This window comes from Callospermophilus lateralis, chromosome 4 (genome assembly GCF_048772815.1).
Source record: "Callospermophilus lateralis isolate mCalLat2 chromosome 4, mCalLat2.hap1, whole genome shotgun sequence".
Lineage (NCBI taxonomy): Eukaryota > Metazoa > Chordata > Mammalia > Rodentia > Sciuridae > Callospermophilus > Callospermophilus lateralis.
Window position 1 is genome coordinate 115,004,553 of NC_135308.1, and position 24,539 is coordinate 115,029,091.

The following is a 24,539-nucleotide window of genomic DNA, read 5'->3' on the forward strand; positions in this document are numbered from 1 at the left end:
TTCCTGTTCAAAAGGCTAAAATCTAGTGCTGAAAGCTCAGTGCTTAAAATTAGCACCAGATCCTAAAGTAACATGTCCTCATTACATTCCCATCCGTCAACCACAGGTGAAAAACTTAACACTTTCTCAGGTTGGGCTGATCATTCGCTGTAGTTGTGAGCTCTCTGTCTCATGGGAACCAGCATCTTCATTTGGTTTCCACATGAATAATTCTTGGAAGCTATAAAGTCTTTGAAGGGTATCTATTTTTGCCTTGAGGTCTGGTGGCCTCAAAGTTCACAGGAACCTCACAGATGCAAACTATCTAAGCGTGATTCATCTATGCCTATAGCGCTCTCACCAAAGGGAGGTCTCTGAGTGTGTGGGGTTTCTGTGTTTACACTGCTTATGTGTTTATTTGTAGTTAAAATTGTTTTCACAAGTCTAAGGAATTGAAAGATGATCTACAATGCAGATTTATGGAGAATTAAACCAAATCACAGCTTCTTAACCAAATCAGCGTTTGTTGTACCTTGGCAGGGAGACATATGCTTTGCCAAAGCTTCAGACTTTGTATCTTTCTGCCTACACCATTGCAATCATTTCGCTTCCCACACTGACTACATTTTATTTAAATCTTTAAACTATGGAGAAAAGAAAGATGTATCTGACCCAAGAGAGGTCTCCTGGAGATGGGAGCCATATGACAGTTGGAGGGATTTCTTCTTCAGATGTTGTGGAGATGAGACCACCTCTCAGAATGGTTTTTAAAAATTACTTTTCCTATAAAAGAGGATGAATGGCCAAGTGACACAGACTAGTTCTAAGGGGTAAACACCAAGTCCCAGGTTGAAGCCTACGTTCTGACCACATAGCAGTCACACGCTGATCTATAAAAACCTTAAGTCCTTTGCTTATGGCCCTCTGCCCCAAACTTATATCCTACTTACTTTTATTTCATTCACATGTGGTAATACAAGTTTGCAAATAAAGCCAGACTAGAAATAATACAAAAAAGAAGAAAGTCCATTCCATGTAGGCTCATTGACAGCAGCAAGAAATACCTATCAACACAGAAGGCTGTAGAAGAACCAAGGAACCAAGGTTTTAAAGAAGATGGCAGCCACCAATATGCACCATAAAGAAAGATCCTAAGGACTCCACAATTATGGAAGAGCAAGGGATGGAAGTTTTTGTCTGTTTAGTGATGCCAGGGATTGAATCCAGGGATTTTCACATGCAAGGCAAGCACTTTACCACTAAGCTCTATCCTAGGAGTCATGCTAAATTGTCAAGGCTGGCCTCGAACTTGTGATTCTCCTGCCTCAGCCTCTAAATAGCTGGAATACAGACATGTGCCACTGTGCCTATCTGGGAATGGAAGTTCACACACATGATTTGGAACCTGAAAGAAATGTGTCCATATATTCTCTGTTTCAGGAGCGAGATAGAAAGAGGTTCCAAAATAGTTCATAGAATACCATGCAGGGAATAAGACTGGAAAGATACAACCAAAATTGTTTAAGTATTTGGGGAGAGGGTGAGATAACATGTAATTTTTCTTTTTTTGCCTGTATGTATTTTCTACAAGGAAGAAAACATAAATATACATATAAACAAACACAAATTGTGTGAACATTTCATAATATATAGCCGTACCTCCCAAATTCAAGTTTTCATGCTAAAATCGGCTTACCTTTCATAGTCAAATAGAGATTTCTATATGTGTAACCACAGAACATTAAGTGGAGATTGGTCTGTCTAGTACACATTACCCCCAGAGAGGGTACTGAGAAGTCCCATAAAAAAACGAGTCATTTACATGGGTATTTTGTGAGTATGCAGGAAGGGATATTTAGGGGTAGTAAGAGTCATTCTCTCTATAAGCCTTAGTACTCATAAACATGGCCCACCTTAATTTTAGCTATGGGTAATGATAAAGCTTATAAGGCTTAGAGACAAAGACTGACCTCTGCCAACTGGTGTGAAGTAATGGCTGTGGCTCCCGGAAGGAGGCCTCTCCATTCCTGGGACCTGATCCCTGTAGCCTGCACCCAGAGACCCACAGATAGGCAGAGATCCTCCCGGTGGGCCCAGTCAATGCCCCATCTGTAGCTCGTCTCTGAAGAGCACTGCCTTACTGTGTCCCACAACTTGGAGTCACTGTTTTAGAGAATCCAGCTAGGTGGTCAGACTGGCTTCTGACTAACCCTGCCTGGCTGTGGTTTCTCTTAGGGGCCTTCAGGAGGTTTCTGTCTTATGAAAGTGGTCAGGTGGGTGTGCACAGAGCTCTGTGATCAGATCAGATGGTGGAGACATCTGAGGTGTACCTGCCCACAGTGGTTCTGTGCTGTGGAGTCTGCAGTGGTGTCCGCCTAAGCCAGAGAGTCCTTCCTGACCTTCGCTGGGGACCCTTGACAGACAAGGGGCTTCCCTGAGTTCAGAAGGACATGAAGCTGATAAGGAAACTCAGAAGCTTGCCTTTCGCTCAGGATAGGCTTGCTTGGAGGCTCAGGACAACATGCATTATGAGGTAAGAATCAAGGCAAAAGCAGTTTAGGTAAGAAAAAGACAGGGGTGACCAAGATGGTAGCGGCTGGTGTGGAATCCTAGAAACAATGCCTTTGGACTGGAAGAATCTTGCATGATCAATCCTTCCTCTCATTGAAGGGAAAGGAACTGTTCTTTTGTTTTTGTTTTTAAAAGCACCTGTTAAGAGGCTAGTACTGTCTCTGTCTTCACAATCCAAGGAGGCAAGTATAATTCTTACTCGGCCTTGGAAGAACCATCTCAGAGTCAAGTGATTTGCCTGAAGTCACCAAGCAGTTCTGAGAAGCAGGTTAACCTTGGCCCAAATACACATCATCTCCCAGATCAACCATGGGGACCTTTGAAGTCTATAGATCCTCCCAAAGGAACCTCTTGCCTGGCCACCACCAGGAGCTCTGCGGGTGGTGTCAGATAGATGGGGGTGGGATGACAGTTCTTCCATTTGTCACCTTCAACCTTGCACTGACTATTGGAACCTCAACAAGTTTCCCTGAAATATGGCCCCTCCCACATGCCAAGCTATGAAGATCAAGTCAGTCAGTACCCATCCAGGGCTGAGCACTGACCGCATCCAGGAGGGGTACACAGGCATGAGGTACACAGGCATGAGTGGGAGAGTGTCCGGAGCAGCATTCAGCTTGCAGATCACCTGCTTTGCAGGTGGCGGGCTGCTTTTCAGCTGTGAGACTAATCGTTCACCATTTGACAAAGGAGGTGAAGTACAACATAAATCGCTACAACCTGAGTCCTCAGCTCATTTCTTCATCAGCTCCTCCCCTCTCAGTAGGTAATTAGAGAGAACACTTGTCAAATATACAAAGTCGAAATCACTAATGTGACTCCAAAACTCACAGCAGATCATTAAACGTTTACGAGAGGTGCATAATGCAGAGATGTGGTAAATGACATTTCTTCACAGAAATTCTTGAGCTTAGAAATCTTATTAGTCCAATTGTTTCATTTTAGGGATGAAGGAATCAAGATCTGGGGAGGCTCACACTTTGGCCAAGTGCAAACCTGTTCATTAACTTTCACCTTAGGTTTCTTTCTTCAACAGGATGTGCTTCTTCCTGCTTTTAAACAACTAGGGACAGCTTTGTGACAGGGGAGCACTCCCTGAGATATTCAGCCACCTTACTGGGAAGGTCAGGATTCCTCTCAGGCCTCCATTTCTGCTTTGTTTTGTCTGCACTGGGTTTGTGCCTCAAACCACTGGTGACCACCCTCTTCCTCTCCTTCATAAAGTCCAATATGGGGCTGGAATTGTGGCTCAGTGATAGAGCACTCACCTAGCACATGTGAGGTCCTGGGTTTGATTCTCAGCACCACATAAGAATAAATACATAAAATAAAGGTATGGTGTTCCAACTACAACTAAAAAATAAATATTAAAAAAAATATGTAGGTCCCCTAATATGTGGTTTCAGTTACCTAAGGTCCAAAAATATTAAGAGGAAAAGTCCAGAAAAAAAAAGTTCATAAATTTAAATAACTTTTATTACAGTACATATTATAATGATTCCAGCTTATTATTAGTTGTTGTTGCTCTTACTGTGCCTAATTTACAAATTGATCACAGGTACATAGGTACAAGAAAAAAAAAAAACAACCCAACATATAGGGCTCAGTTCTATCTGTAGTTTCAGGCATCCATGGGGAGGGGAGTCTTAGAACATATCCCCCACAGATAAGTAGTGTTACTACTATGTCACCAACAGTGTTGAACTCTGGTGAATTTCCATCCAGACAATTACCAGGGACAAAAATAGTGAAATGAGAACAAATGGGAGTGACCCAGAAGAAGAGAGAGAGAGCGTACACCCAGAGAGACCACTTACTCTGGAGCCAGTATGTTGAGAGGCACCGTCTAGGGACACTGAAGTCCCCTGGCTTATGTCCTACATTGCCTAGAGGGGAGACGTGCGCTGGAAATCTAGGTATGCCCTAAATTAGCGAATGGAGATCATGGCTGCAAATGCTAGGCAGAGCCAAACCACCGATCTGAAGCAAATCTGTCTCAAATGTTGGGTAATAGCAACACTGAACAAAAACATTCCCTGCAGATGGAGGGCTCAGCCTCCAAAGGAGCTTCAAATTTTTTAGCCATAAAAATTGACTCAAATTAAATCCATGTGACCTTGAGTGTAACGGAGCCTCAGTAACACAACCCTTTTACCAATTGAATTAGAACTTCTAAGACCTTTCTTTTTCTTCATTTTCTTTCAGCAAACATTTTTCTTTAAGCACTTCCTCTGTGCCAGGCTCTCTGCTAGACACTGGAATCAGGTGGGGAACCAGGCAGAACAGTACTTCCTGCGTGGAGCCCACGATCTTGGGAGGAGCCATGGTGGTCTAGGAAGTGGAAGACCTGGGAGGGTACCATGAGGCACGGCCGGCCAAAAGGACTGGTGGGAGCCATTGCAAGTTCTGGGGGTATAGGTCAGGCAGAAGCATTTGCCTGTGTGAAGTCTGCAGGATGGGGGATTGCTGGGTGTGTGAGGAGCCGGATATGCCCTGTGTGGCTCTTCAGTGAGAAAGGTAGTTGGCACAAGGAGGCTGGAGAGGTGGGTCAGGGCCACTTGGGAGAACCTCACATTTCATTTAAATAGTTCACATCATTCAGCAGTCAGCTCTCAAAGGCTCTGAGCAGAGGACTTTACTTTTTCAAAGGTGATCCTTGTTGTGTGTGGAAACTGGATAGGTTCAGGAGGCAGGAGAAGGGAAGCCAGAGCCTCTGTAGAAGTTTAGTGAGACATGTGTCTATGCCTGGGCAGGTGGTATGACAGAGAGAAGTGCTGGAGTCCGCATTGATAAGACACGTGTTAGGATGCTTGGAGACTGGGGATGGTGAGGTGGAGGCCATGTTTATTAAAGTGTCTCTGAGTGACATGAATGGGGAGGGGGTGTTTCTGGGGAAACAATTACCCAATTGTGGGCAATTGGACATCTCTGTCATAGTCCAGGTCTCTGTGCATCCACCTTTAGTAGGGTCAGCTCCAGAGTCAGGACATCTACTTTCCCAGGGCTCTAAAGACGACTGGAATGCCTTCGATGGTATCAACACTGTCACAGCATTTCCAAACAGCAATGCTATTTATAAACCATTTTAAAAGAGCCTAAATAAAGTTGAGCCTGCTTCTGGGAGAGCTTTGAGGGGATATAAAATTGAGATTTGATTCCTGACACAAATGAGCTCTGTCCTAATAGGAAAGAGAGAGAGAGAGAGAGAGAGAGAGAGAGAGAGAGAGAGAGAGAGAGAGACCCAATTATGCTGCATTGTGAAAGGGACGCAGTAGCACAGGGAAGGCAGACCCAGGGCCCTGGCATGTGGAAGGGGAACGGGGAACAGGTGTCTATCTGGGATGGAATGGAAAGAGAAGGAAAACCATCAGGGAGAAATGACACTGAAGTTGAATCTTCTAGAAAGACATCCCAGGGTGTGATTGACAGAGGAGGGGGCGAGTGGTCAGCCTGGAAGTGGAAGGATGGTATAAAGACATGGAGCAGGTGCAGTTTAGTTCTGGCAGATGTAAGTACATGGTCTGGTATTGCCAGGGCTTGGTGTGTGAGTATAGACAATGACAGAAGAAGGTAGAAAGAGGCTGACATAGAAGACTAACGAGCCTGACCTTCATTCTGGAAAACAGGAAATCAGTGAAGGGCTCTGAACAGGGAAGTGGTGTAGCTACCTTGCATTTCTGCAGCCTTAGGAACTAACCAGATGAGTACCAGTGAAGTGGCGATCCATGTACAGAACCCAGGGGAGGCTGCCTCATGGAGTCTACAAGATACAGGAGCTCGTGACAGGTAAGGGAGAGAGAAAGGGAGGAAGAGAAGATGTTGGCAAATTGCTCTAGGTTTTTGGTTTAAGCACTCAGTGGTACCTTAGAACAAAACTGGGAATTCAGGAGAAAGGGCAGCAGTTGGGAAAATAGATTCTTTTAGTTCTGGACATTTTAAGTGTGAGTTTTGTAGGACATCTTATGTATTCATACCTTATCTTGTTCCAGAAAGGATTTAAAGGGAGATTACATAAAGGCACATTAGATAAAAATAAATATATGTGGAAAATGAAGCCAGAAAGGATGGAGGAAGCTAGGAATTAAGGTAATGCCAAAAATATGCGCTGCAGGCCCTTCTGTTTACTAGAAGTGGGTCACAAACGCATCTCACAGGCAACACAGACACAACCAGGATCAACTGACACAACTCAGGGTCCAAAATGGAAAAGTAGCCACCATCCTGCCCTCGACCCCAGTCTTTTCTTAACGTGCACGTAAGAGAGAAGTTGGTGGTGGCACTTTAAAACGAGGAGGCTGTGTGATAACATGAACAAGTTTTTCCTCAGGATCCTTCAGTGATATAGCATCACATTTCACAGAGCTGTCTCCTGCAACCTTCTCCAACAGAGATCATGACGTAAATTTGGGAATTTTTAGAAGAATGCAAGGATTGGAAATCCTCCCTCTATACTGTCTCTCTGAACACAGCTTTTCAGAGGCAGCAAAGACAGGAAGCTCAGAGTTATCTTGCCTGAAAAATACCTGGAAAGCAGCTACTCTATGTAATAAGCCAAAGGTGGGCAAAGACGGTTAGACTTTGGGGTTAGGGGAAACGGATGACCTTCTACGGGAAGTTAAATTCCAACCACACCATGTGCCTTGCGGAAGCCCATGATGTTCTGTAGAGGTGGGATGGGGACACCAGAGAGGTGAGATGACCAGAGACAGGAAGTCGTGGACCTGAGCTGTGGGAGAGGTTGGTTTGGGCTTCCATATTTGGCAATGTCAGCACATACGTGGTTGATGAAGGTGCCTGAGATGGCTCAGGGATGGGGTACAGAGAAGTGGGCTGATGAGGAAACCCTGGGGTGGTCTGCATGTCAGGGGCAGTGTGAGGAGGACCCATCAGTGAGGGAGAAGAGATGAAAAGAATGAAGAGAGAGAGTGAGATCCTGAAAGTTGATCAAAGAGATCATTTGGAGAAGAGTGTGTCTACGTAGCAGCTGCCTTTAGTCTCTCCTATAAGTAATGTTTTAGCTATGGGTAATAGTAGCTACTGTAACAGGTAAACCATAAAAACCTCAATGGTTTAACGCAGCACATGCTTATTCCCCATTCAAAATACAAAGTCTGATTAGCTTGGAGTGAGGTGGGAAGCTCTGCTTCATGGAGTCATAGGGAATGAGGCTGCTGGGTACCCTGCCAACTTTATTATGTGCTTCTGAGGCCATCCTGGTTTGTGAACCTCTGGTTGATAGAAGGGGCAAGAAGGTGAATGGAGCATGTGATAGTTCCTATGAATGGTGTGACAAATTACCACAAGATTGGTGGTTTAAAACAACTGAAATCTACTTACAGGTTCTGGAAACCAGAAGTCCAAAATTGAAGCATCAGCAGGGTCATGGTCCTTAGAAGGCTCTGGGGAGGAGTCATACCTTGCCTGTTCCCAGCTTCTGGTGGTTACTGATAATCCCTGGCTGTGTCAATTTAACTCCAATCTCCACCTCCAATTTAGCTTGGTCATGGTCCCTGTGTCTCTTGGTCTCTAATGGTGTTCCTTACAAGGACTCCAGTTGTTGGATTTAGGGTACATCTAACACAGATGGCCTCATCTAATGTTACAAAGGTACTGGTGGAGGATTTGAACATGTCTTTTTGGGGACACATCAACGTACAAGAGGTCGTGTGAATCACATACCAGTTCTGCCCAAACCCACCTGATTGAAACTCAGTCATGTAGCCATACCTTAATCCACAACAGACTGGGGAAGGTAGTGCCCTGTGCCTAGAGGAGGAGGGATAGTGGCTGGAGGGCAGCTAGTTAGCTCCACCAGAAAGAAGGAAAAGGGAGATGGAGATGCATTACAGGATAGTGGCAGGGACAGAATGAAGTCTGTCATGAGAGAAGAAGAGCCAAAGAGAACCTGGATGGGAAGTGAACCAGCAAGATGAGAGAACATGCCTGCATGTTTGCAGGCAAAAGGGAGAAGCCTGGGTAAGGTGGAAGATAAAGATAGGTGAGGGCAGGATGATGAGTATAGACTGTTTTTGGAGGAGGTGAGACCAAGAACACCACTGGAAGAAATCAGTATATTCTTGAAGCTAAATACAGCAAGGTGCAAATCCTATGAAATTCCCAATAATACAAGAAAAGAGAGTTGTGTTTTTTTCTTTTTTTCTTTTGCATTTTAAGCCCGTTGCCTGATTTCTTTTAAGCCCACCCTGGAATATATCTATTTTGCACAGCTCACTATACTTTTTCATGTGCCCATGTACCTATATTATATATAGATATGTTAGGAAACCCCATGAAGTTCAATGTCTCTCTTCCCAGAGTCCTTCCCAGTGTGGTGAGCCTGAGAGTTCTTGTAGAAATGTCAGTTTGGACCAGAAGGCTGCCTGGTGGCAGTGTAGCAAAATAGTCATTAACACCTGGCATGATGTAATTACACATCAGCTGCAGAGAGCACGGTAGCCTGCAGAAGGGCAGTGTCTAGCACTTCTTGGTGTGGTGTCACCACTGAGAGGCTCCACTGTCAGAGCCCAGGGTTTGGGGGGAAGACTGTGTATGGGAGAGCTAAAGAAGACCATTTGACCCCCTTAAGCAGAATAATGATGGCTGTGACATGCAAAGATGGCCTGATGCATCATCCTGTGTGTGAGCACTTGGTCCTTGAGTAGAGAGGCAAGGCACAGATGACTACTCACCAACAGAACTTATACACAACTTGGGCTAGTTGAGAGGTCACTCATAAACTAAATAACTGAGTATCCATTCTAGAAAACAAAGATTCATTTATTGGTCTTTTTTGACATCTATTCAATGTCTTCTGTGGACAAAAGCAATATGTGCAAAGCATGCATTGCCGGCATAGTACATCATGGAAAACCCGTGGGGACTACTGTTGGGGGATAATGTTACTAATAACAATTATGATTATTATTATATTAATATGCCAAGCACTTATTGAGTATTTACTACATGCCAGGAACAGTGATTAGCATTTTATATACTTTAAATTACTTAATCCTTCCACTAAATTTATTTTAGATGAGTCTCTAGTTCTTCCTTTTTACTGATGTGAGAGGCTGGGTATTGTGTTCAAGGTCACACAGCTCTATGATAAGTGGCAGAGGACAAGACATCAAATCAGCATGTCTGTCTCCAGAATCAGTGCCTTTGACCACTACCTAAACTGCTCTGTACCACAAGCGCTGTTACCTATTTTACATACTAGGCTTCTGCTTTAAGATTCCATTTAAATAAAGGGTCTGCATGTATGTAATACAGTCTAGCCATTTTTAAGGCTACCTACTCACACTAAGGAATAAAATAGTCCATTTGGAAAAGGGACCACATCTCCTTGAAATATTGGTGGCAATTACGACCTGCTACCTCAAAATCATAAAGAACATGACTGAGAGAGGCAGGGGAAAAAAAGCCAGCTATACAAAAACTTTGACACAGAAAAGCAGAAAAACAGGATTGAAAAGCAAGAAGAGAGATGAATCAGCGTGAAAATTAATTGCCTGAATCCAATTTTGCAGGCAGGCCTGGTGGCTCAGGGAAGGGAAAGAGTCCCTGCTCTGCAACTTCAAATGCCTCTTTATTCTGGGATGCCACTGGAAGAGAAAGGCAAGGGTCCAGGAGCTGGGTGGCAGAGCTCAGTCCAGCACGAAACGCCAGGGGCGGCTCCGGGGCTGTGGGCTTCTTGTGCAGCTGAGCTTCCTGGGCAGCAGTGACCTTGACTTCACAGCTGACTTCACAGCTCGGTCTTGCAAGAAAAAGAGAAGGAAAGCAACAACAACAACAACAAAATTTGTGTGTTTGTCAAATGCCGGAGAGCCCAGAGGCTTTTTAAAGGGCTTTGCTGAAAAGGGACTTTTTTCTGTGTTACTTAGAGACAAACACTGCTTGCCAAAACACTAGGTTAAAAAAAAAAAAAAAGAAAAGAAAAGTCACTAAACTTGAGAGCAGGAGAGACTATTACGGGTCACCTAGGGTGCCCCAAAGCAACTAAATTATCACTGTAAGCTATCTGGAGACATAGACACATGCTGTGTGTGCATTCGTGGTCCTATAGAGTGTGCTGACTTGAATTCAGCATGTTGTCCAGAACCAATCTAGTCAGAATACAGTGCTAGGGTCCAGCACTAATATTGGGCAGCAATATCAGTGGCTAAGATGAGTTACACTCTGCACTGGAGTCTGGAAGCAGCTGAGAATACAATCCGAAAAGTGCATACACACACCTGTACCCATAGTTCATGTTGCCCCTTTCATTTCAAGCCCTCTAGACCATGATGCAAATTTGATTTTACTTTGCATTATAAACTGAGATACATTAAAGTGTCAAACCTTACTATTTCTAGTAGTGGCAACAGCAGTAATAAAATTGATAATTACCATTACTAACTACAACTTATTAAGCACTTTCCATTCAGCAGGGAGGTACTTACACAAACATTTTAAATGTATCCAATTCTTTTGTAATGTTTAATGATTTTACATGAATTAATGCTTTACTTATTTATTTTGAGTATCCTTCACATACACCCTAAAATGTAAGCTCCAGAAGAGCAAGATTTTGGTCTTTATTATTATGTCTCTAGTTCCCAGAACAGTGCCTGGCACTCAATAAACATGCAAATTTGTGGGGGGTTTTGGTGGGGGAAAGGGGATACTGCAAATTAAATCCAGAAGTGCCTTACCATTGAGCTATATCCCTAGCCCTTTTGATTTATTAATTTACTTTTGAGACAAGGTCTCGCTAAGTTGCCAAGGTTGGCCTCAAACTTGTCATCCTCCTGCCTCAACCTCCCGAGTGGCTAGGATTATAGGCATATGCTACACCCAGCTGCAAGTAGATTTTGAACTGAATTAACTCATTGACTTATATGTGGTCATACCTCCCCTACCTCTACTTTCTTTATTTGGTCTATTTCTTTCTAGTCTTTAACTATAAAAGGTCCATTCCTGGTTGAAGGCCTTTGGTATTTTATCTGCCAGAAGGCTTCTCCCCAGACACCTGCTCGGCTCCTGCCTCACATCCTTCAGAGCTTTACTCGGTCACTCCCTCCATGGGGGATGCCCTCCTCCTTGCCCCATCTGAAATGGCAGCCCCTACCTGACTACTAAGTCCCTTGTTCTATTTTTCTCTTTAGAAACCATCACCATCTACTATACCGAATATGTCACTTACATGCCTTGCTTATTATCTACCATTCTTGACTCGTCTATAAGGGCAGGGGGTTTGTTCATGGCCATGTTCCCCACCTGACAGTACCTGGCGTGGGCTTCATGCACACTATCTCTAGCCTGAATGGCAACCCTGAAGAGCAGAAACCAGCTTCTTCCACAGAGTGGAAGGCAAGGTATTTTCTGTAGGAGTGAGGGCTAGCTCTTTCAGACTGCAGCATCAGGACTTGTCCCACTTTACCACACTGTATCCCCATAATGCTGGTTCACTTCCAAAAGGTGATACCTTCCTTCCTCACTTCTTGCTACTAGCAGCTAAAATGCCAAATGCATTTGGCCCTGGAGTTTATTGAGGGTTCACATACAAGAGGACCACGCTGAAAGTTCAATACTCATGTTGTCCAGTTAATTTCTCAGGGCAAACCACTCACCTGATAACTGCAGACTGCACACCAGTGAGGACAATCTAGTGACTACCATAAAATAAGAATGACCTCCATGTTCCCTTTTCTGCTGATGACAGCATAATGAGGGTGACATTTTACAAAAAAAAAAAAAAAAAAAAGTATGGTCCCATCAAAAGTATTTGTACCACAAAATGACCTCTAAGTGCCAAAAAAACTTCCAAGTGCTATTCATAACCACAACAACACTGGAATAATAAAGCCAGGGGTCCATATGTGAGACCCCATTACAATGGATTCTGACTTGTGAAGCAATCTTGTTGATGCAGTGTATCATCGTTGCTGGTACCAAGGACAAAGAACCCAATTACATACATGCTTGAGCTTTTTTCCCAGCCCAAGGCAGTCTTCATTAAAGTCCAGTGCTCCATCTGTCACCCAAAACACCTGCATCGACTCATTATACTGCATTGTAAATGTTTATCTGCCTGCCTGACTTCCTGGGCTGTCAGTACAAAAAGATGGGGACCCCATCTGCCTTGTTTGCAGTAGGTGCCTCAGTACAGTGACCAGCAGAACATCCCTGGCCAATGCATCCAAATAAATATTTGTTGAATCCTGCTCCTCCTGAGGGAGATATAGAAAAGCCTAGGCAACTAGGGCAAGATGGCGAGTGAGGAGGCTGGGGGCAGGGCCACAGAAAAGGAACATGGAGAGGGTCTCCTAAGGAGGTCAACTTCCTGCCTGACAAAAGTGCTTGTGGACACAAGCAGGAGACCCAATCAGACAGATGCTTCCATTCTTGTGCTCCTAAGAGGGGGACCCAATAGATAAACTAAAACAGTGGTGTGGACAGAGGGGTCACCAATCAATAATAGTGAGGAGCGTGTGGACAGGAGAGGAGATAAGGAAAGGAAGAAATTCCAGAGATCATAAAAATAACAGGCCAAAACTCCCCCACTGGATTCCCAGTTCTGGGGCTCCTTCTCTTCAGAGAGTCTATCACTTTTGCAATAAACCTGCTTCGTATCTCTGTGTCTTATTCTTCCATTTTTTGCTGAATGGAGAATATGAACCTGGCACCTCTAGACGGTAACACTAACATGACATTTTACTCAATTTATATCTTATCTTCACATTGGGGTTCCTAACAAATGCACAAAGAATTGAACAAATTCATCATAATTAAATATTAGATGGATTAAGGCATATTTATAAACGGTCCATTTACAGTAGTTATTTCAACCCTATTAAGGATCATATCAAGAAGAGGAAATGAGTTCAAATAAAAAAAACACACTGAAAAAATAGTTTGAGAGCATATCACAGACTAAACTATACAGCTGAACTTGTTGTTTAAAAATCTCTTGAATATAACATGACAAGCTAAAAATCATCTTAAAAGAACCAAAGTTGTTAAGCATCAGTAATCCTACCTGGTTAATGTAATTTTTCTTCTTTGAGCATGAAATGAGTATTGCTTTCTATGATGAACTTTCTAAAGACAAATATTTGGCATGCAGTCTACTTGGAGTTTTTTCCATTAGTGACATGTGCTCTTTTCAAACATGAAAGTAGATCATAGCAGGTTCACTCTTTCTTCACTGTCTTTGACGGTTGGAAGCTGAACTGATCTCTCTTCTAAAATGAACCCTGACAAAATTAAAGTAACAAAAGAGCTAATGGTGTTTGGGCTTTAGAAAAGAAAGTGACATCCCTATTGTCGTTTCATTGTAACAATGAAATAAAATGTATCAATAATGAATGAAGACACCATTACTAACTGAACCTCATGAATTCCCCTCCTAATGCCCACGGCCCAAACTGCTAATTGTGTGCCAAAATCAATTCTCTTGGGTCTGGGAATACAACTTAGATGACATTTCCCGGCAGCCTTCCTTGCTTCTCAGTATAGCCATACAAGTGGATTCTAGCTAACAGAACACATGCAGAAGGAGTATGTGCCTCTTCTAGGCCTAGTCCATTAAACGGTTCCCTGTGTGCTCCTCCATGCTCTCTTTCCCTTGACTAGATGGAGATATGCCCAGAGCCAATGGAAGCCAAGTGTTAAAATTAACAGAACCTCTTTCTGCCTGCATGACACAAAGCCACTGCTTTTCTTAGGCCAGTGAAGTTTTGGGGTCTATGATTTCCATAGTCAGCCTACTTGATACAGCAGCTTACAGCAGGGGACATGTGTATCTCTGCTTATATGAATTCATTTTGCTATTTTGTATGTGGTGCTGAGGATCGAACCCGGGCTGCACGCATGCCAGGTGAGCACACTACCGCTTGAGTCACATCCCCAACCCCTGCATAAGGATCTTGAAAAATCAAATTACTGAGTACCTCCTAGATAGGCGCTCCCACGGTTGATGCACAATTATTTTCATAAAAAGAGAATCCACTGGGTTCTTTAGCAGCTTGCTCCCTCTCTGGTTGGCTCTCCTGATGAATATGACAATAATAATAGCAGCCTGCCATCACTGTGGACTTGACCCCGTGCTAAGGGCTTTTCTCAGCTGCAAGGTGGGCACTGCCTTCAACTCCACTTACAGCTGACAAAACAGTCCTGAAAACATGGCACAGGCCCTAGGTCCCACAAAGCCAACAGTGGCAGAACCAGGATTCAACCCAGGCAGCAAGTCCAGAGTCCCTCCTGTCAACACTGCCGTTTCCTGCACTGTCACCTCTGTCCCAGACTCACAGGGAGCCAACGTCACTGCTCACACCTGAAGTTATCTTTTACATCAATAAAACTCATCTTGTCATTCTAGCTGTTGTGAATCTTCCTTGTCTCTCCCAATGTGGCTCCAAATCTCACCACTTCAGCTTCTTTAAAGGTTTCAGTTTTATCCAAAAGGGTTGATTTGTGTCACCTACAAAGGACTAAGGGGTCAGGAGACTAATAAATAGTACTCCCCAAAAGGGTTGGAGCAAGGATTAGTGAGTCGTTATTAAAGTCCTAGAAACTAGAAACAGTTCTTGCAACAAAGTGAGTCAATCAACACCTAGCTAGGATTTGCCTTGTGTCTCAAATACTGCAGCGTCTGATTGCAGGGATCTGGACCTACCTCACATTGCTGACCACATGGAATTTAATATCTGCCTGAACACATTTTTTTTTAAAAAGGTACTGATAATCTATCTCCCACGTCCTGATATTTTTACTTTCTTTGCAATAGGAGTTATACCTGGTTCCCCTGGTAAAGAACGTTTTACCTGGTTAGGTTTATCCCACACTCTGGGGAAGTGGGGTCTCTTTGAGGCTTACTACTTCATCTTACTGGGTTTCACATCATCTGCAAACCAGGTGATATGGCCCTCAGAGTCTTTATCTTAGTGTACTGGAGTGGATCAAAGATAGAGCCTTGGGGTCTTCACTAGAAAGTTCCATCCTGACTCTAATGATATTGTTTTACCCTCTCCTGGCACTCAGGGATAGAAAAGGTCACTAATCTGACCACAACAGCCCCATGCTGGCATTTCTAAGTGTGAGTCCTACACTTTTACACAATTTTCACAAGACTTTCCAGCTCAGCCTTTCATTGGGCTAGGAGAAAAAGGAAGTTACTAAAAGTATAAGTTGGTTGGAGGGGTTGGGGTGGGGACAAGAGCTACAGCTCCACTTCCTAAGGGCTCCACAATAAGGGACTAAAAGTTTACATGGATCATGTCTGACCCATTCCAGATGAGGCTCAGCTGGGGTAGAATAGGACTTCAGAACCACCCAACAGTAGATAGGTGAGATAGGAGCTGGATCATGCAAGAATTCTCACCCCCAAATCCCACTTTTCAAAGGAATAGGGCCACTGGATGCCATGGAGCATGCCTATAATCCCAGCAGCTGGGGGACAAGAGAATCATGAGTTCAAAGCCAGCCTCAGCAATGGCGAGGTGCTAAGCAACTCAGTGAGACCCTGTATCTAAATAAAATGCAAAATAGGGCTGGGGATGTGGCTCAGTGGTCAAGTGACCCTAAGTTCAATCCCTGGTGGTGGTGGCAGGCAGGGCCAACATTTTTGAATACTACTAGAAGAAAAAAAAAAAAAAAGACACAGCCACAGGACAGGGGTGTAGGCAGCCCCCCACCCCACCACAGAGGCACACTGTGGACTGGACCTATGGGCTTTAGCTCCCCTGCAGTGTGATGTCCAGCTATAGCACCAGTAGCTGAGACTGATGGTAGCCTCAGGCTTGGAACAGCTATAATTTTTAAATCCTGAGGACCTACTAGATCCTTCCCAGGAGGGAGACTATAGAGCAGTAATTCTTAAACTTGAGAATGTATCAGAATCACTGGGAGGACTTGTTCCAACACATGCTGCTCAGAGCAAGGGGTGAAAATATCCAAGGTAGGAGAACAGGAGGAAGTCCAGAGAGCAGGGGGCTCTCAGGTGCCCTCTGTATAGACAGTGAGTGGCTTGACAGGAAAAGAAGAGATTGTTTGGGGCCGTCACCTGGTCTCCAGGACTCTGCATGTATTTGTGATCTTTGACAATATTATTTTCTTTCTGCCGGTCCCTTTTACGAGCACTGGCACAGCTAAGGGATCATGCAAGAGGCATACAAAAAAGATGAGGGCGGTACAGAAAAAGGCTGAAACAGCAATTTAACTTTCACAGTGGAGACCAGTTGGTTAATTTGGTACCTCTGCATGCTATTTTTCAAAGAAAGTGAGAGGTGTAGTGAATTTAATGTAGTCAATGGAAGAAGATCAAATATATTTCTGAACTCAGAGGAAGGCTACTATCAAAGAGGTAGCTGACTGGCAGGGATGAATAGATGAACCACTTATGAGCAATGAGGAGCTTTAGGAAGGTTCTGTAATGGACATTGGTGAAATCGCCAACATAAGAAGGAATGAACAGTTCTTTACATTCTCTTGGGTTTGGAGGCAGTTATATAACGTTTCATTATCTTTTCACCAACAAAGGGGAGAAGCTTGGGAGAGAAGACACCACAGATGTGTAAGTGGTTTTGAATTTAGAACTGTATAAGTCTTGTTTAATATCTCACTCCTATCCTCAAGAAAATTCAGACTTGCCATAGGAATTCATCTCTCACCTAATACAGAAAGGCTTCAACTTAAAATGGGGTCTTACTGGAAAACTAAGAATGAGTGAAAGAGAAATGAAAGAAAACCATCCTGGATGGACTCACAGGGTTCATTTAAACAATTCATGGAAGGCTTGTTCAGTCTTGTTGTACATAGTTAATGAACAACACATTTACCTCCCCACCTTTTCAAGCTATGAAGATGACTTTGTATTCTCAAGACTCTATGGGCTCATATTATATTAATAATAATAACAGCAATAATAAAAATAGTTATTATTAATAATTATTAATAATAACAATTAATCTTGGGGTACTGGGAATAGAACCCAGAGGCACTTTACCACTGAGCTACATCTGCAACCTTTTTAATTTCTTATTTAGAGATAAGGTCTTGCTAAGTTGCCCAGGCAGACTGACTTTGAACTTGAAATCCTCCTGCCTCAGCCTCCTGAGTTGCTGGGATTACAGGCTTACACCACTGCAACCAGAATGGGGAAAAAGTCATACAACTAAATGAAGGGTTTGACTTCATGGCAGTGACCACTGATAGAAGAGTTATCAGAAGATCTGTATGTTATTTCCAAGGCATCATTATGAAAATGGAAATACAACACTTCAAATGGTCTCAAAACTTTGGGATCCTTGGAAGGAAATGGCAGCCCTCACTTTGGGAAAATACCTTTTCCTATACAATAAGTAAATGAGCTGGATCTCTCCAACCTTATTTGCTTGATGACTGAAATGCATTTCAAATAGCCGCTACACGTAGCTCTCCAAGTACCTACACTCCATAATCCATTTTAGGCAAAATCTAAGATGCCATGGAATATAGTATGTCATGACTTTACGTACAAATAAGCAGGGAGGTAAGATGTTAATTAGAAATTCTTGCTTTACAAATGTTAAAATGAGAAACACACAAAATCCCAAATCTTGGCATGGATGGGAGATCCCAAGGTTTGGCAAAGAGATTGAGGACACAGGATTTTTGACTCCACTCCTGGGCTAGATGGAAGCCTTGCTCCTCAGTAGCTGGGGGACTTTGAGCAAATTGCTTCACCTTGCTGTGTCTTCGTGTATTTTTCACGAACAGTATTTATCTAATATTAGCAAGGTCTTCTTATTAAATACAATCTATTATAGTATTTAGTATGTGCCTAGCATTTACTAGCTATCTTATTATTGCTGTTACTGTAATTCTCACAAGAATGGAATTAAGAATTTAACAAATCTTAAATGGTTTCCTTTAATCTGAATGAACTCACCTCATCTTAGTTGCCAAACCTTTAGACATTGTTTGAAATAAGTGGTGGTGGCTTAGCTTCCTTAGTGCCTTAGTTCTCTAGAAATTAAATGAAATCTTCTAAAATGGAACCAAAGCACCTTCCTAAACTGAAAAACACTCAGAGCCCTAAGGAGCTGATGACTCAAACACAATGGGTGATAGTTTGCATATTGCTTTGCATGACATTTGCATGCTACTAGTTCATTTTTGCTTGAAGTGAAAATCCACCCACCATCTGCTTCTTTCCTAGTCCCTTAAGATTGCTAGGTATTGAATTGGCTGCCTTTGCCTGGGAAAAAATAAAGCAACTGGTGAGCAACATGCAGTGACTGCATGCGTCTCTATGGCTGGTTAGCTCGGAAGTCTGTCTTTGGCTGCAGATCAGACTTCTGAGGCTATCACCTGCACCAGTGTGGACCACTTTACACAGAGGATGGCCACCGTCTCAAACACCAGTAAACTACAAACAGCATCAGGCAGCATTTTCTGAAGACAACCCCTGAACACACATATGCCTGATGGTAAATATACAGCTAAGTGGTTTAGGACTTAGTTCTTACCACTGGTGGCCTCCAAATCAAGACAATGCAAAACCTCCCCATTTTCTGAATGTGAATAATTACAGGGCAATGAACATACAACAAAGATTCATTTTCACTCTCAAAACTGTCATGGTCTAAAGTAAACATATGACAGCTAATATCTAGAAATTAAACAATAAATTAGCACTTCATTAATCAGGGCCCTGTTACCAGAATCTGTCAGCTCTAATCATGTTTAAACTAAACTCTTGAATTCCTGGACTGCTTGTCCTTAGGTGATAATAGAACTACGTTTCTATAGATAAGAAAAAGTTCACTTAGGTTGTTCTCTCTTGGGAATAACTGAATATTTTTAAAAATTCAATTATTTATAGTATATCATTAGTATATAAATTAGGCAATGATCCTATCATTGTATAAAATGATACAAAGTATCTATGGTTTATAAAAAAAAGCTGTAACTAGCACTCTAATGAGTAAGTGTCCTAATGAATTACATAGGATAATTAATGGGCCTCAATTAGTGTGTGTGTGTGTGTGGTTTTCAATGTAAAGGCCACTCCATGAGGTTAACCTTTAGGAACATTCCAAATATTCCAGCCAACTCCTTTGTCCTAAAGTGATGGGAATAGGGAGGTGGGATAGACCTGAGTAAAGTCTACAGACTTAAGGGCTAACCAAGAGCCTTAAGGATTTTCTAACACTTATTTAGCATGGATTTTGACCAATATTCTCGGCACTTTTCCAACATCTGTCTAACATGGATTTTGATCAATGTCCCATATCCAAAAGCTATATATGTACCTAGACTATTATTTAAACGGCAACCTGCCACCAGGTACCCTCTCACCATGTGGGAGTTCTCTCTCTTTTCTTCTCACTAAATAAATCCTACTTCTTTCACTTGTGCCCTCCATTATTGCCTATGGCTTATATTGTGAGACAAGAAACCAGAAAGAAATTGGCATCAAGTTGCTAGGGTTTGCTGCAACGTTGGAGGGCACAGCCTGTCACTAAGAGCTGCAATATGCCAATCAATAATAGTGGAAAAGAATCTACTTTTCTAGCTGTGACCTTTGTAGTTGATGCCAGTGGGCACTCCCTGCCTTGATTCGCTGCTAACACTAAAATAGGCTTTTTTGGCTTCAGAGGCCTGAAACTTACACAGAGCCCACCTATCTGCCAGCAGAAGTAGAGAACTGAGTTTCTTCTCAAACTGCAGTTTCACTATCAGTGATCCATTTGATAAAACATACAAATGCCAATTTATATTGTTTATGCTTCTATATGAACTATGACCCACGGGTGACAACCAATTAATTATAAAATCCCAAATTCCTATCTGGATATGGGGGCCTGAATACTACAAATGAAATTAAGCTTATTAGGGTTTAGAGGTACTATTTTATCGTAGGTTAATTTTTATTTTATGCTTTACATCTTTATTAAGGAAAAAAACATTTGTTAGGTTTTAAAATTATTGGAAATAAATGTAGGGTGGGTGCAGCTCAGTGGTAGAGTGCTTGAGCAGCATGCACCACCCCCCCAAAAAAAATGAAAAAAAAATCATACTTTCATAAACACTTAGAAAAACAGGGTCCTTAGTTAAAATTCCCAAAACTGACCTTTAAGAAACATTTGCTGTAGAGACCAACCTGTATAACACTAATTTACTTTCCATAAGTGTCACTTCCACAGGACAATCTTCAGAATGCCAGAAATTTTAGAAGTTATCTGGCCCAATACAACCACCTGTATAGATGAGGAAATCCAGGTCTGGTCTGGAAAATCAGCTCTCAAGGAAAAAAAAGGATGGGGGTGGGGGCAAGAGCCCAGGAGATGAACACAGGATAGGAGGCTCTGGGGCCAGGGCTGGAACTTCTGGGACATAGAAACCATGGCTAGGCAAGTGTCTCTGGTAGGCAGTGTGGATCTTTGAAGAAAAACTTATATAAAAATGAGGAAAAGGCACTGGGGAGAAATTCAGTGTTTTTTTTTTTTTTTTTTTTTTGTACCAGGGCTTGAACCTAGGGGCACTTAACCATGGAGCCACATCTCCAGCTCTCCCCCCCACCTTTTTTTGAGAGAGAGAGACAGAATTTTAATGTTTGTTTGTTTATTTATTTATTTATTTATTTTTTAGTTTTCGGTGGACACAACATCTCCGTTTGTATGTGGTGCTGAGGATCGAACCCGGGCCGCACGCATGCCAGGCGAGCGCGCTACCACTTGGAGAGAGGGTCTCATTAAGTTGCTTGGGTCCTCACTAAGTTTCTGAGGCTGCTTGAACTTGCGATCCTCCTGCCTCAGCCTCCTGAACCACTGGGATTACAGGCGTGTGCCACTGTATCTGGCAGGAGTTCAGTCTTGAAGGAGGATATTCTAACATAAAAATATTCTGGGCATGGAAGTTAACTTTCGAGTCTGGGGTCAGTTGGTAGAGGTGCTTCCTCATGGGTGGGTAGGGTGGGAGGTGGCCAGGGAGCAGGTTCTCAGTTTGTTAGGAAAGCAAACTCACTTTAAGACATGGAACTGGACATGAAGGCAAGAGGCAGACGTGAGCATGGCTACTGAGTCACTCATCCAGTCCTGTTTAGTCGGAACAGAAAGGAATTGCTCCTCTGCTGCTCATCTCTTTCCCAATGATGTCATGATCCAGTACTGAGCAAGAGGCCAGAGTCCGGCCCTGCAGTGTGTTTGACAAGCTCCTGATTCCTGTCCAGAAGCTGCTAAACCCTGAGGCAGGCAGGGAAGGAAAGGAGGAGAGGCAGATGTGCTATGATTTTCCTTTGTCCCCATCTTGAAGATGTAGTCTTGGTCTGTATCTGGACCCAGGCAGGCCAACCTTGATGAATGGCACTCCTAGGACTACCTGTCAGCTGGCTTCCAGGCTGGGCTCAATGAACAGGAAGCCCAGGCAAGAGATGAGAGGGTGGGAAGAAAGAATTTCCTTAATTTCTCCTGTAGCTCCGGCCCTGTGGCCCTTCATTAATGGCACCTACTCTCTTGGAGCTCTGGAATAGCATTTTTTTTTTTTTTTTTTTGTATGTGTGTGGTCTCTGCAGGCCTAGGGGGACCAACTTCTTCCTGGGGGCCTTCATACTCCTGGCCAGTTCCCTTTTACTTCTTCATTGATGCAATGAATTGGAGTCTGTCTACTGTCAGAACCATGCCTGGGCACTGGGAACAGAAGCTATGAGAAAAAAGCATCTATATTCTGTCATTTACTGGGCAAATGTTTACACTGAAACCTGAGCTATCTTACACAGTAAAATAGAAGATGTACTTATGCTTTTAAAATAAATGTTCCTTCAAAAAATCCATCCTTGTGGGGGAAAAGGTACATTCATACACTGCTGCTATGACTACAAACTGGTGTAACCACTCTAAAAAGAAGTAGGGAGATTCCTCAGAAAACTTGAAATGGAACCACCATTTGACCCAGTTATCCCACTCCTCAGCATATACCCCAAAGATTTAAAATCAGCACACTACAGTTATGCAGCCACATCAATGTTTATAGCAGCTCCATTCACAATAGCTAAGCTATGGAACCAACCTAGGTGTCCTTCAACAGATGAGTGGATAAAGAAAAGGTGGCATATATATACAATGGAATTTTACCCATAAAAATAAATAAAATTATGGCATTTGCCAGTAAATGGATGGAACTGGAGGCTATCATGCTAAGTGAAATAAGCCAATTCCAAAAAACCAAAGGTCAAATGTTCTCTGATATGCGGATGCTAACACACAATAAGGGGGTGGGGAAAACAGATGTACTTTGGATTAGACAAAGGGGAATGAAGGGAAGAGAAGGTGGATGAGAAAAGGAAAGACAGTAGAATGAATCAGATATAACTTTCCTATGTTCATATATGAATACACGACCTGTGTAATTCCACATCATGTACAACTACGAGAATGGGAAGTTATATTCCGTGTATGTATAATATGCCAAAATACATTCTATTGTCAGGTGCAGTGGTGCCCGCCTGTAATCCCAGCAGCTCTGGAGGCCAAGGCAGGAGGATTGTGAGTTCAAAGCCAGCCTCAGCAATGGCAACTCAGTGAGACCCTGTCTCTTTATAAAATTCAAAAACAGGGCTGAGGATGTGGCTCAGTGGTTGAGTGCCCTTGAGTTCAATCCCTAGCAGCCCCCTACCCAACTATATTCTATTGTCATGCATAACTAAAAAGAACAAATAAAAAATTTAAAAAAAAATCCATCTTCAAACTCCAATTACTGTTACCTTGGCAGTTCTGTGTCCTCTGTTCTCTGGGATCTTCAGTGGGAAAGGATGCTATACTAGAAGGAACGGAGACACCTCAGGCCTCAGTCTCCTGTTTTGCCCATGGAAATAAAACTGGGTGCTTTTCCTGATATCCTCCAGGGAGCTGGTTTTGCAGGCTACAGAGGTAGTAGCAATGAAAGGAGATGGTGACTGGGAAGGGGAAAGGGGTGGGGGTCAGCCCTCCAGAAGGGCCAGAGTGAACCGGGGTGCTCACCAGAGGCAGGGGGCCTAGAGGAACGAGAGACTCCACTTCAGCCCTCACCAGTGAACTGCTCCTCTTCTGAGGACACTGTGTTTCGATTTTTTGTTATTTTCAGAATAAAGAGTGTTTAGGAAAAGGTCCTGCTATATAGCCAGCTATTTTGTTATGAAAGCGAAGAAGTGTATCACACATATTAGAACATTTTTCTTCACCAAGTCTGTAATTTTAAAATTCCTCGCACTAAAAGTAAAGAAGCACCTCATTATTTAAAATAAAATTATGACACTCATTTATCATTTATCCTGGCCGTGCTGGACAAAGTAGGGTTAAACATGATCTCTTGGCCAAAGTTCCCTTTAACTGAACCTGGAAGAGAGGAGACTGCAGCCTCTAAGAATATGTGCATAAAGGGAGCAACTTCAGGGAGGGGACAGCGTGAAGTCATATGGGGAAGTGTAGGCAGCTGGGAGTCCGGTCTGGTCCTCCTCCAAGTACCCACTCCATTCAGATCCCCTCTCTGCTTTAACATATTCTGCCTCTGCTAACCCTTTCATTGAAAATAAGGTTCTGAATTCAAAATAACATTTTAATACGACTGGTGTAAAGTAATTGCAGGTCTATATACGAACTGCTACTATGAACAATCGAAAGACTACCTTCAATTCCAATCTGATGGTTCTTAAATGAATCTTTATTAGGACGTAGGTATATGTTTCTTAATACCGAATCCAAGCAGGATTATTTTTTATCCCTAATCGTTTAATTTTTAAAGAAAAGATAAAAGCGATCAGAAGGCATTCGAACTTGGTAGGAATCAGACAGTGAATGCACTTACCTGCTGTCCCCAGCGTTTGCCACATACAGCTTCCCGAGAAGGCAGACCACAATGAGGGCCGTGCAGCCACCAGATATATTATATGAACTTCTCTCTCGTTCTATCTGTAGGTCCTGGAGAAGAAAAGAATGTTAGTGCTGGGTTGTGAGGAAGTTGTATCCAAGGCTTTCTTACTTCTCATTCCC

The 24,539-nt window shown here is 42.9% G+C and overlaps 1 protein-coding gene across 1 annotated transcript in view; it reads right to left on the minus strand.

Annotated features, from left to right (window-relative positions):
- The window catches only part of Ppm1h (protein phosphatase, Mg2+/Mn2+ dependent 1H), a 265,919-nt gene that overhangs the window by 109,188 nt on the left and 132,192 nt on the right, over positions 1-24,539 (minus strand). Inside the window, exon 4 of the mRNA XM_076854810.1 lies at positions 24,355-24,467. Coding sequence (XP_076710925.1) covers positions 24,355-24,467 — 113 coding nt within the window. The remainder of the gene's footprint in view (positions 1-24,354; positions 24,468-24,539) is intronic.